This window comes from Phascolarctos cinereus, unplaced genomic scaffold (assembly GCF_003287225.1).
Source record: "Phascolarctos cinereus isolate Bilbo 61053 unplaced genomic scaffold, phaCin_HiC Scaffold_2;HRSCAF=192, whole genome shotgun sequence".
NCBI lineage: Eukaryota > Metazoa > Chordata > Mammalia > Diprotodontia > Phascolarctidae > Phascolarctos > Phascolarctos cinereus.
In genome coordinates this window covers 106,980,971-106,993,755 of record NW_027555625.1, presented here as the reverse complement: position 1 = coordinate 106,993,755, position 12,785 = coordinate 106,980,971, and the positions used below count along the sequence as shown (strand labels likewise).

Genomic DNA, 12,785 nt, shown 5'->3' with positions numbered 1-12,785 from the left:
ATGACTCAGAACTACTGATCTTTCAATTATTTGTATGTCAGAAGAATAAGAGTCCACTGTTTTGAGTGGTAGGGGATTTAAAAACATCTTTCTCATTTAATTGATTCATTTGCATCAGAGAAGATTAACCATGCCAGTTATACAGCATATCACAAAATCACTGGCTTCTAACCCCTCCCCCTCCTGGGGGTGGAAGGAAGACAAGAAAATAGTTGCAATTATTTAAATGTGATATTTTTTTTAGTGATTTTAAAGGACCAGAATCCCCTTACAGAAAAATTTATGTGGTTATTTATTTTGTGCTTTGTTGTTTTTTTCTTAAAAAAAAAAGGTTCTTATTTACAATTTGTATAGAATGATTCATTTTAACAGAAGCTTTAAGATAAAGTAACTTAACATATCCTTACAGTGAAAAGAGGTGGATGATAAGAATGGAGAGAGAGAAGCCAAAGATGTAGTGGGAAAAGGAGGATGCAAGCCTTGTGGCTGCAAGAACAAACAAACACAGAAGAATAAATAATTATTTTGGAAATTAAGTTTCTATGAAGGGCTCACACACTCCTTTCAGAGGGTAATGGTCTGTAGGTCCACACTGTTTGGATGTCCCTAGTCTCCATTTTTCTTTGGCTTCTTTCACTTTTAATTAATTTTTCTCATCACACATACAAAGATATGGAAATATGTTGTAGAATTTTGCAGTAGCAGAGCAGAAGCAAATGTAGAAATGACTGTTTTGAGGGTTACTATCTTTAATGTTACCTCTGTGTAGAAATTGATAAGCATCAAGTAACTATTGTGTGCCAGACATCGTGCTAGGTGCTGGGGATAGAAATACAAGACTGAAACAAGCTTTGCTCTCAGAGAGCTTACATTCTAACAGGGGAGAAAAGGACAGCTATAAATATGTATAGATTAAATGTAAAGAGAATAAATCTGAAGTTGTTTGGGAGGCATCAGGAAGTAGTTTGTGTAGAATATGGTGCTTGAGCCAAGTTCTTGAAAGAAGAGAGCAGTTCTGGTAAGAGGGTTGAGGAGAGAGTGCATTCCAGGCATTGGAATTGCCAAGTGCAGAGACATGGAGATTCAAAGTGGAATAGCTTGGGTAAGGAACAGAGAGAAGGCCAAGTTGGCTGGATCTTAGAGTTCAGGAAGGTGCCACATACAGTGAAGCTGCATAGATTAGTGCCAGGTTATAAAGGACTTTCAAAGCTAGAGAGAGAACTTAATAAAATGTTAATTGGTTAATTGATTCTGAGGCAATAACGATCCCCTGGAGTTCAAGTAGGGGAATTGCATGGTCAGGTTGACACCAAAGGAAAATCATTGTCTCTTTTATGGAAGATGGACTGGAATAGGGAAGAGATGTGAAAATGAGAGACCACTTAGCAGACTGATGCAGTAATCTAGGTGAGAGGGCCTAGACAGTGGCAATGTGAGTGGACAGAAGTTGAATATGAAGTGAAAGAAGGTTGGGTACGAGAAATGTTTTGGATATAGAAATGGCAGGTTTGGGCAGTGAATTGGTTATGGGAGGTAAAGTAGAATGAGGAGTTAAGGAGAACATCAAAGTTAAGAACCTGGGAGAGTGGAAGAATTAGGGATACTTTTAACAAAAATAAGAAAGTTTAGAAGAGGGGTGGGTTTAGTGGGAAAGATGAACTCTGTTTTGGACATGGTGAGTTTGAGATATCTTCAGGACATCAGGTTTGAAATGTCTAATAGGGAAATTGGTGATATGATATTGAAGGTCAAGGGAGCGACTACAGCTGGCTGTATATATCTATGACTCATTTGCATAGAAATCATAATTAAACCCATGGGAACTGATGGAGTCATTGAGAGAGAAGAGGACCCAGGACAGAGCTTTAGGAAATCCCCACAGTTATGAGGTGTAGTATGGATAATAAGCCAGCCAAGGAGACCAAGGAGTGATTAAGTGAGGTAGTAGGAGAAGTAAGAAAGAGTAGTGACATGAAAACCATGAGAGGAAAGAGTATCTAGGTGGACATGTTGGGTAACAGTACCAGGAAATGACCAGAATTATAGTTCAAAATTATTTTAAACTGTTTGTTAAATTTAATTAATATAACAAATGAAACCAAATAATACCTATGATTTATATACATAGCATAATTATGTTTATTCTATGAAGAAAACTGTCAGGAAAATCCAGTTTTAGAATCTGTGAATTGAAGTGACATGTAAATCTCTAGGGAGAAGAAAATTATAAGAAAAAAGTTTTGCCATCTAAGTTTCCTAATTACCCTACAAAAATACTAATGGGTTGCACGTGGCTTATGTAACAATCAGATTGTTTCAGGGACCTAGCTGGAATGACTTTGGGAATCAAGGGATATTCCTATAGAATAGAATTTTGAAGAGGAAGCTAGGTGGCACAGAGGATAGAGCACTGGCCCTGGAGTCAGGAGGACCTGAGTTCAAATGCAGCCTCAGACACAGATACTCACTAGCTGTGTGATCCTGGGCAAGTCACTTAACCCCGATCACCTCACAAAAAAAAAAAGAATATAACTTTGATCCCTGCTCTGACATCTTCGTTTGCCATGTTAGAGAAGTTTGGGAAGCTGGTATTGGGAAAGTGAACGGTATTTCCTTCTGAATGTAATAATTACCAGCATTATAAAATGCTGTGCTTTAAACTTTGCAAAACATCTTAAAAATAATTCATTTTATCCTTACAACAATCATGGGAGGCAGTTGCTGTTATTATTCCTGTTTTACAAATGAGGAAACTGAGGCAAACAGAGGTTAAGTGACTTGCCCAGGATCATACTAACGTCAAAGGGGCTGAAGAAGGTTGTAGAGGACGTTTTCCTCTTCAGTGTATTTGAAAAGCTTGGTAAGGAGAATGCTGATGAGCCGAAAGGTCTTGTCTTTGCTGCTTGTTCCATTCATTAGAAGTGCACTTCTTTCAGGGTTCAGAAACATGCCATCTCAGTATTATGCTATGTTATGTTGCTATATCTACTATACTATATCATGTTTTATCAGATCATATTATTTGTATGCCTTTGAAACAGGAAACAAATTTTACATGCAGATGGTTATCCAAACATTCCTAATATTTTAGAATGTATAAGTAAAAGCTTTGAGTTTTCCTTGTAAATAGATTTGATGGAAAGATGACTTTCCCATTTGCATCCTCCCCCAAAAGAAACTGTATCCTGCTGTTTGTTATTCTGGCAAAAACAAAACCTTTCATATAGTAATTAACTCCATTGAATTCATATAGTAATTAACTACTTTATGATTTTTTTTTAATGGGAACTAAATTTAGGAAGAACGACTAACTTTCTACATTTCTTTTTCTCTTTAAAATAGTATTTTCAATCATTGAAATAAAGTGATACTGTACTTTAATTCTCACTTATGGAAAATGTGTTTAAGCAAATTGATAAAATGTTTAATGTCCGAAACACTGAGTTCAAAGAGTGGTTAAAAGTTAAATGTAGAGAAAAATATTGTTTGTAATTACCATTTGAATTCATGAAAGAAATGTAAAATCCTTTCTATACTTTTGCTTCAGTGAAGTGCATAACAAAGTTATATACTAATGGCATTTAAAGCAGATCTAGTTTAATCAAATTACAACTAGCACTTCATTTGATTTGATAACTACAGCTAGAAGGAAATTACAAAAAATTATTTCATGCTGGGATTGTATGAAAAGCATCCTTAAGATATAGTCTAATAGGAACATAAAGCGGAGTGTACATATATGTCCTATATGTAGTTTAGTCATTACCATTCTGTATGTAGTAGTAATGGCCAAAGATACATGCTTTTAGAAGAATCGTTCTTTTCCTAAAATTTGTAGATATATGTTCAACTTAAAAAAAAAGAATCTAGAATCAGCAGGTACTAAGGGTGGGGAGATGATGAACTGACATTTGCCAACCACAAAACAATTTGAGCTGAAAGTGAAATCTTAAAAATTTGTGATTATGCTCCATTTTAAGGGAAAGAAGTCATCTTCCTTTAGTAGAATATCATGTGACTCATTCAACCTTCATCTTCCCACAGAGTTCACTGACAAATATTCATAGTCAGTTTTTGTCAGCATTAGAATCACTAAAGGCATTCTGGGATGTCATGGATGAGATTGATCAGAAGACTTGGATTCTAGAGCCAGAAAAACCCACAAGGAGTGCAACTATGAGAAGAATTGCAATAGGTAAGCAGAAAACAATTAAAAATTAAGCTTTTTTTAAAAAAAGGAGTTGATTTTGTTATGCTTAAGAAAAAAAGAACAAAAGGGATCTATTCAATTGTTAGCTGACTTCTTTGTACACTGCTAATGTGCTGTGGTTGAATATTAAAAGGCAGGTAAAATGCAAATTGGGTGGAGCAGTGGATTTGACAAAATACTCCTGTAATAAAGATCTTCTAATGTTTCTCTTATAAAATTCCAATCTCAGGATATGTGTGGGCTTTATCCTTACTCTGGAAATTAATTGGTGAATACAACCGAACAAAGATAGCTAAGTAGTGCAGTTGATAGAGTGCTGGGGCCTGGAGTCAAGAAGACTCCCATGTTCAAATCTGGCCTCAGACGCTTACTAGCTGTGTGACCCTGGGCAAGTCATTTAGCCCTATTTTCCTGCCTCAGTTTCCTCATGTAAATTGAATTGGAGAAGGAAATGGCAAACCACTCCAGTATCTTTGCCAAGAAAACCCCCAATGGGGTTGTGAAGAGTCACATATGACTGAAAAATGACTGAACAACAAAAAGTACAAATTATTTTAAACAATTTTATATCCCAGAATAATTTTGACTTGTTGTGTGTAAAAAATACAAACGTTATGCAAGAAAATTCTGTGTAGACATAGGACTTTACTTCTATCTCCGGTACTGTAAGGAAATAGAGAATCCTTTGGAGATATTAAGAACTTAACTGAAGTGATTTGACCCAGGTTACAAAGCCATTATGTGTTAGAAGCAAAACTGAAGCCCTCTTGACCCCGAGGCAGGTGCCACAAAGGTAATTCTGAAGGCTAACTTGTAAAACAGTTGCCATTCAGCTTTGGTAAAGGGAATTCCCTCACTGGGAATTCCCCACAAAAATGAAATAAAGGGTCTGGTCCCTCAAAATAGTATACAGAATACTAGAGATTGTACAAAATTATGTGAAGCCTCAGAGCTTGAAGGACCTTTTGTATTTACACTGTCACTTAAAAGCAAAATTGTATCATTAATGTTGAAATCCTTAAGTGCGTAATAAATTCTTGCTAGTTGATTGAAACATGAAAATCTAGATTTACTAGATTTATAATATAGTTCAATTAGTAGATAAACATTCACTTTAGAAGGGCTTCACCATATAATTATTTTATGAAGATTCCCTAGTACACCTAAAATGATTCGATTTATAATGAAAATTATAAAGTAGGGATATGCGTCTATAGTATAAAGCAAATCACACCTAGATATGCTCGTCTTTGCTTCCTGCCAAGTTTCCACATTATTTATTTGCTCTACCCATTCTAGCTTTGCTGCCTAGTATTCAGTCCTTGCTACATCAGGGGTTGTGAAATGGAGAGTATTTATAAATAATGGACTTACTCTGGAGTTGGATGGGGAGAGACGTGTGTGTGTGTGTGTGTGTGTGTGTGAGAGAGAGAGAGAGAGAGAGAGAGAGAGAGAGAGAGAGAGAGAGAGAGAGAGAGAGAGAGAATGAAATAAAGCCACTGGTAGCTAAGCAAATCTCTGATCACAGCTTCAGATGTGTACCATGATACCATGTGTACCAGAGCTTTAGCTCTGTTCTGTTCCCCATCTCCTATCCCTTCTGGGGCAAGTTGTACAAAATATGTCATGTAATGTGTTATTTATAGCTAATGATTGAGACCAATAAATAGCTCACTTTAAACTTAGATGTTCTTTTATGAAATACTGAATATATACTTGCTCCACCATTTTATTTTAGAGGAGAGGGTAATTTTGGTTTTGATGAGTAACTTAGTAAACACTTAATAAATGCTTGTTGACTTGAAAATCTGTATTTTGGATTACAGTTCACAAAGGGCAATTGTATCTTTTTCTTTCTAGTGATGATTCACAACACAATGGGGATGATTTTGAACTGTGAATCATTTCCAAAGTGCCCAAGGATTACAGTAGTTTCTACCAAGGCACTGTGGATTATATACAAAACAGCTAAATATTCCACTATGCTTGGGTAGAAAGCGCTATTTCCCAGGGCTATTCTGTACATAATATTTCTTGCTTTATAGCTTCAAAAAGCCTGAAGGTGTCTAAAAATGAAATAATAAACTAAATTAAGATATATTGGGACAATTGTCAGATATTAATAATGAAAGGATCTTCTTCAGAGGTATTCAATAAGTAGCTGTCCTTTTATTTTATTTTTCTCTCATTCCCCTATCTTGTTTTATTTCTACTTCTTCCAGTGATTGTAAGAGCAGATATGGATTGGTTTTTCACTTATCTTCTTCATAATTTAGTAGATTAAAACATCCTTTTTTTTAGAATTATACTTTAACATTCCTTTTTAAAATTTGTGAGTTCCAATTTCTCTCCCTCCTTCCAGTCTCTCCCCCACTCTTGAGAAGGCAAATGATGTATGAATTACACAAATACATCCTTTCTACATTTCCCCTCCTACTCCTTTCATGCTTTAGGCATTGATTGGTCTTTCTTTGTGACACAACCAACTATGATCCACTGCTACCCTTCTCCCAAGGGCCAAGGATTCAGACAGCTGGCCGAAAACTAAGTTACCTTAGCTCCTGCCTCGGCAAGTTTAGGGATTGGAGCTCCCTCTAAAAGTAAAGACTTGGGGGCCGCTGGGTGGCGCAGTGGATGGAGCACTGGCCTTGGAGTCAGGAGAACCTGAGTTCAAATCTGGCCTTAGACACAAAACACTCACTAGCTGTGTGACCCTGGGCAAGTCACTTAACCCCATTGCCTAGACAAAAAAAATAAAATAAATAAAAGTAAAGACTTAGTATTATTTGGATTAATCAGTTCACAAAGGATTCTTTTATTCAGAATTTGAAATAAATTAATTTTTTAAAGATCTGGATTTTTTTAAATCTCTATTTGGATCATAGTGGGTTTTTTTCCCCTTTAAATCAAAGGACTTGTCATTTTTCTGTATCAGTGCTGATTGCTTCCTTTTATTATATTTTAAATATTCTTTATTTTTCAGAGTAACCTCAACAAGAGACTTTTTTATAAGATGTAAAACTATTATATTTCCATGTTTATATAAGCTGAAACCAAAACTGTCCTTGAACAGAGTAAGCAACTGACAATTCATTCCAAACAACTGTTACATTAATGGCATTTTTGAACTACAGTGTTAATAATGACTAGAAGAAATCAGTAGTTAATACATTACTAAAGTTGTCTTAGGTAAACTTGAATACTACAGCAGTTTTTTGTTAAGTTTTTCCAATGTAGATAATTTTGGTTTAAATGGCCTTCATTTTTATAAATATCATCTTCTCTCTTGAGTGAATCTCTCTTCACTTAAAAGGGACTGCCTCCTACCCAGGAGAGTACAGTCATTATTTTCACAAACCAGGCATAAAGCTTGGCCATATACTAAACATCATAAGGACTTTAAAATGTGCAGATGGCAATGGTCACCATCTACTTGATATCAGTTCCTTTGGTATCTGACCCATGTTGTTTTATTAAAGAGAAACTTACTTAAAGGAACACTAAAAGCTCAGTGTTGTCGTTTCTTAACTTTCTCATTGTAAGCTGATTTGTGGTAGCACTATAGATCTTGAAGATTTTGTCGTAATTCAAATAAATTCTAATTTGTGCAAGCATCATCTTTAAAAGAGTAATATGCCTGTTACTTTTATTAGAGTTTTCTGAGTACTGTTCAATAAACTGGCATTCCACTTTGAATAATAATTTTTATCTCAACCCTATTTAAGAAACTGTGAAACAAATTTTTTCTGTCTCATTCTCTCCCCCTCCCTCCCTTTTCTCTTTTCTCCTACCAAAGCTGTAATTATTTTATATTATTTCCATGATCTTTAATTGATATCTTCCCTTTACATTGTAGGAAATAATGTTTCAATAAATATAGATGTAGACCCCAGACATCCCACAATGCTTCCTGAATGTTTCTTCCTTGGTGCTGATCATGGTATGACAGTTTTATTTTTTAATTTTAACTAACTGTTTAAGATAGACTATGTCATCTAGCCTTTGTCTGCTACTATTAAAATGTTTTTGTTTTTGCTTCAAATAACATTATGTGGTTAATTGTATTAATTTTAAAGTAATAAATAGCAATATATTTCTCCCTTGTTTTTTCTGTGTACATGTCAGCAATTTGAATTATATTGAGTAGTGATGATTATCAATTAAAATTCTTATTTTGGAGTTTCTAACCGCATAGTTTAAAAGCAAGTACTATTCAAATATGTGAACTACCAAAAGAAATAAAAGGAAGAAAAAGTGATGTGTTGGATTTTTTTTCCCCCTTAAGTGATAAAACCCCTGGGAATTAAGCTGAGCAAGAATATACATATGTGGTAAGTTTGGGAGAAAACAATTTTAATTCTTTTTCTGTGTTCATGGCCTGATGTCCTAAATGTATTTTTTAAAAAAGATTATTGAATTGGAAGTTATTCTATAAAATATTTTTACTTTTAGGGAGCCAGAAAATAGCCTATTGGAAAATTTGAAAAATGTTTTAGAAATTGAATTTCCAATGCGTGCTGTCCTGGAAAAATCTGTAAGTTATTCAGAAATATTACACTGTCCTAAATAGGGTAACCTGATGAAAGTCAAACAATCTCCTTATATCTAACAGAAAGAGAAAAGAAGCTGAAAAGGGAAGTAATTGGCAGGATATTATAACAAAGATTTCTGAACTGCAAGCAACAGTTACATAAAAAAACTTGTTAACCTTTGATTGGTGGTTCTAAGTGTACTCTTTTTTCCATGGTCCTCATAGCAGTAAGGTGATTAATGACAGACATCATTATTATTAAAAGTGGGAGAGAAAGGTTCAGAGTAGCTAATGAGATGTTTGGTGTTCCCACACCATTTTCATATGGATGACTGAAATAAAGTTCTAATTAGCTTAGCAGAATTGCTTATGAAGGTAGTGGTACAGCTTTTTCAATCTTAGCTATCACTGTATTGTTCAAATAACCTTAAAGTTCATTTTTGGACAAAGTTGTTATCATTTTTTGAAAAGTTAGTTATATAATTGTAAAATTCTAGAGCCCCAGCCTTTACATATTACAGTGACATATTGGGTGTTCTATTTCAATACAGTATGGGAAAATAATTAAAGGGTCCAAGCTTCATGCTAACCAAGAAAATAATCCTTTAGAGCATGTTTATTGTACCAGCGTTATTAATTCAATAAGGAAATACTCCCTTATAAATATTGTTGGAAGATACATAGTAATGATAGTATCATCTGTAAATGATGCTTGTTTACCTTAAAAAAATTACTAAGCATTATCTTAAACTGCCCCACATCATTTTTCTATTTTAAACAATGAAGTATGGAAATTAAATTACAGTTTTCATTTGAAGGATTTCACAATGGATTGTGGAATTTGTTATGCTTATCGCCTGGAAGGTGCCATCCCAGATCAAGTGTGTGATAATTCCCAGTGTGGACAGCCCTTCCATCAGACCTGCTTATATGAGGTAAAGAGGTGCTCAGAGCTCAAGTTTAAGGTACATGGATAATATGAGGAACTGATTCTGTAGGTCATCCAAAATCTCAAGTCATGACATCTTCCTCTTTCATCAGCCCTTTTTCCAAACCCACTGATGAACACAAGATGTGTGATCATCTCTCTCCCTTGTAAAGCTTCATGTTGTCTTATATCTATTGTACTTTCTCACTGTATGTTGCATTAGAATTTGTTTTTTACCTGCAAGCCTTATTTCCCGTATTAGACTGTAATTGCCTACAGGGCAGGAAAGTCAGCTTCTTTATATTGCCCTCATTTTGGATATAGTAGATACTCAACCACTTGGTGAATGAAAAAATGTGTTGCTTTTATTTCATCTCTGTTCTCTTTGGGAACATAGATACCAATTAGCCATTCATGTAAAAAGTCCTTTTAGGAAACCCTTATGAGATTCTGTTCTCCTCCTGAGATGTCAACCTTTATTTTTCAACTCCTAGAGCAAGCTATCATTGTGTCTACTTGTTCTCTCACCAGTGTTTGCAGTTTTTAACCCACTAGACTCTTAAGTTATCCATAATGTCTTAATTGCTAAATCCGATGGCCTTTTCTCAACCCTTGCCCTTCCAGACCTGACTGCATGCTGTCTTTGATGCCACTGGCCACTCTCCCTGCATACTCTCCTTTCTGGGTTCCCTCTTGCTTCTTTTATCTGTCTGATCACTTCTTCTCAGGCTCTTGTGATGGCTAAATATCAAAATCGGGCCCCCAACTAAGAGCACACATCCAAGGACCCCCGGACACTGGGTCCTCTTATCTCTACATTTTCTCACTTCGTGACCTCATCACCTCTCATGGGTTTAATTATATCCAACCAGAAGATTTCCAGTTCTGTATATCTGACCCTTTCCCAGCTTCCTAGTTAACATTTCAAACTAGATGTCCCATGAGAACCTCAAATTTAGTATGTCCAAAATGAAACTCATTATCTTTCACTAAAAACTCACCTCTTTGCCTTCCAGGGGACCATTCATTATTGTAGTAATAATAGCTAGCATTTATATAGCACTTTGTGGTTTACAGTATATACAAAGATATATGTATGTATGTATGTATGTATGTATGTATGTATGTATATATATCTTTATGGTTTATAAAGTGAGATATATATAATAATATATAATTTACATATATAAAATCATGAAGTGCTATATAACTGCTATATATATATATATCTCATCTTGTTTTATTCTCACAACCCTGAGAGGAGTTGCTGTTATTATTCCTGTTTCACAGATGAAGAAACTGAGGAAGACATTAGGATCACATAGTTTCTAAGTGTCAGAGGCAGGAGTCAAATTCAGCTTTTCCTGACTCACAAAGTCTAGCACTCCATTCATTATATCACCTAATTATATTCCAGTTACCCAGGCTTGCTTACAAATTCTTCGTTATCCTTGACTGCTTGTTGTCCCTCATCTCACATAAACAATCAGTTGGCAAATCTTGTCCTTTCTCCCTCTGCATCTTTGGAGCTCCCTGCTTCAAATCCTTCCCCCACTGCATTCAGTCCTTCTCTGAGCTGCTAAAATGACTTTCCTAAAGCACAGGTCTGAAGATACTCTCCTAACTCAGTACTAGCTTCTTATGTGCTTTAGGCCCTTCATAACCTGGCTCTGTTATAACCTGGCTCCGTTTGGACTGTCCTGTTAGACATTGTCCCCTTTGCTATATTCCACAAGGCCAGCCAGCCTGACTTTCTTTCCCTCATGTGTGACCTTCTGTTTCCCTATCTCTGCACCCCATGGATATACTGCACTCCCTCTCACCTACACTTTGTAGATTCTCTCATTTCCTTCAAATACATCTTTCCACATGAAGTCTCTACTTTCCTCTCCCACCCATTATCTCCTATTTGTTTTGTATATACACATATATATAGACATATGCCCATTTTGTCTAGAATGTCCTTGAGAATAAAGACTTTCATTTTGTCTGTGTATCCCCACCACCTAGCACAGTGCCTGGCACGTAGTAGGCACTTTAAAATGCTTGTTGATTGATTGAAAAACTAGGTAATTAAAGATTACTGAGTTCAGTTAATAGCGCATTGAAGACTTGCTTCATTAATACAGCCTCCTATTGTAAAGAACTCATTAGGAAGTATCGATCAATCCCCTATGTGTAAGTCACTGTTACTTTTGGACTAGGTCCATTTCAGTTCAGCAGACTTTAAGCCCTTACTCCATGCCAGGTGCTCTGCTATATGCACTGGATTCAGAGATAAAAACAAAGCAGTTCCTGCCCTCGAGAAGCTTAAACTCTACTAAGGGAATCTGGCAGGTACGTGGAAAAGGAAGTGCCAAGTAATTTAAGGAGAGAAAAACACTTAACATGGGGGAATCAGATGGCTGCCATTGAAAGTAAAACCCACGCCTAGACTATAAGGAATCTAAGGATTCTAAAAGGCAGAGGTGAAAAGGAAATGTGTCTATATATGCAGTATAGCCCGTGAAAAGGCAGGGAGATAGGAAGACGGCACATCGAGTTTGGGGAATATCTAATACTCAAAGAATATTTTTTTGTTTCTTTACCGTGAACCCTACACTTAGGTGTTGGCATTTCTGTAATCCCAGCACAACCACTGTTCTTAAACCAGTTTGCTAAGTACCACATAATGCACAAAAGTGATTCTGAAACATGTCATTCCTTTACCAAACCTAGTGTAGAATGACAGTGTGAATCTTCATCTCCAGACCTCATAAGGAGACTATTAAAAATGTGCTCTTGATGTATTTGCTTTCCAAAGTAATGTTCTTATGAAAATGTTTGTACAACAAAATAGAAGATCTCAATTCCTTACAAAGGGGAAGAAAAATTGTATTTTTGTCTATTTTAAACATTGGCCTTGTTGCTTTAGAATTGATTATAATCTGTTTAACACCTTTCTCTCTCTCTCTCTCTCCCTCTCTCCCTCTCTCTCTCTCTCTCTCTCTCTCTCTCTCTCTCTCTCTCTCTCTCTCATCTTTACAGTGGTTGAGAGGTCTGCTGACTAGCAGACAGAGTTTTAACATCATCTTTGGTGAATGCCCATACTGTAGTAAGGTAAGTGTAAATATTCT

The 12,785-nt window shown here is 35.7% G+C and overlaps 1 protein-coding gene across 1 annotated transcript in view; it reads left to right on the top strand.

Annotated features, from left to right (window-relative positions):
* Positions 1-12,785, top strand: part of FANCL (FA complementation group L) — an 82,380-nt gene that overhangs the window by 68,368 nt on the left and 1,227 nt on the right. The window contains exons 8-13 of the mRNA XM_020996216.2: positions 4,045-4,195; positions 8,067-8,150; positions 8,496-8,541; positions 8,663-8,744; positions 9,560-9,676; positions 12,697-12,768. Of these exons, the coding sequence (XP_020851875.1) occupies positions 4,045-4,195; positions 8,067-8,150; positions 8,496-8,541; positions 8,663-8,744; positions 9,560-9,676; positions 12,697-12,768 (552 nt within the window). The remainder of the gene's footprint in view (positions 1-4,044; positions 4,196-8,066; positions 8,151-8,495; positions 8,542-8,662; positions 8,745-9,559; positions 9,677-12,696; positions 12,769-12,785) is intronic.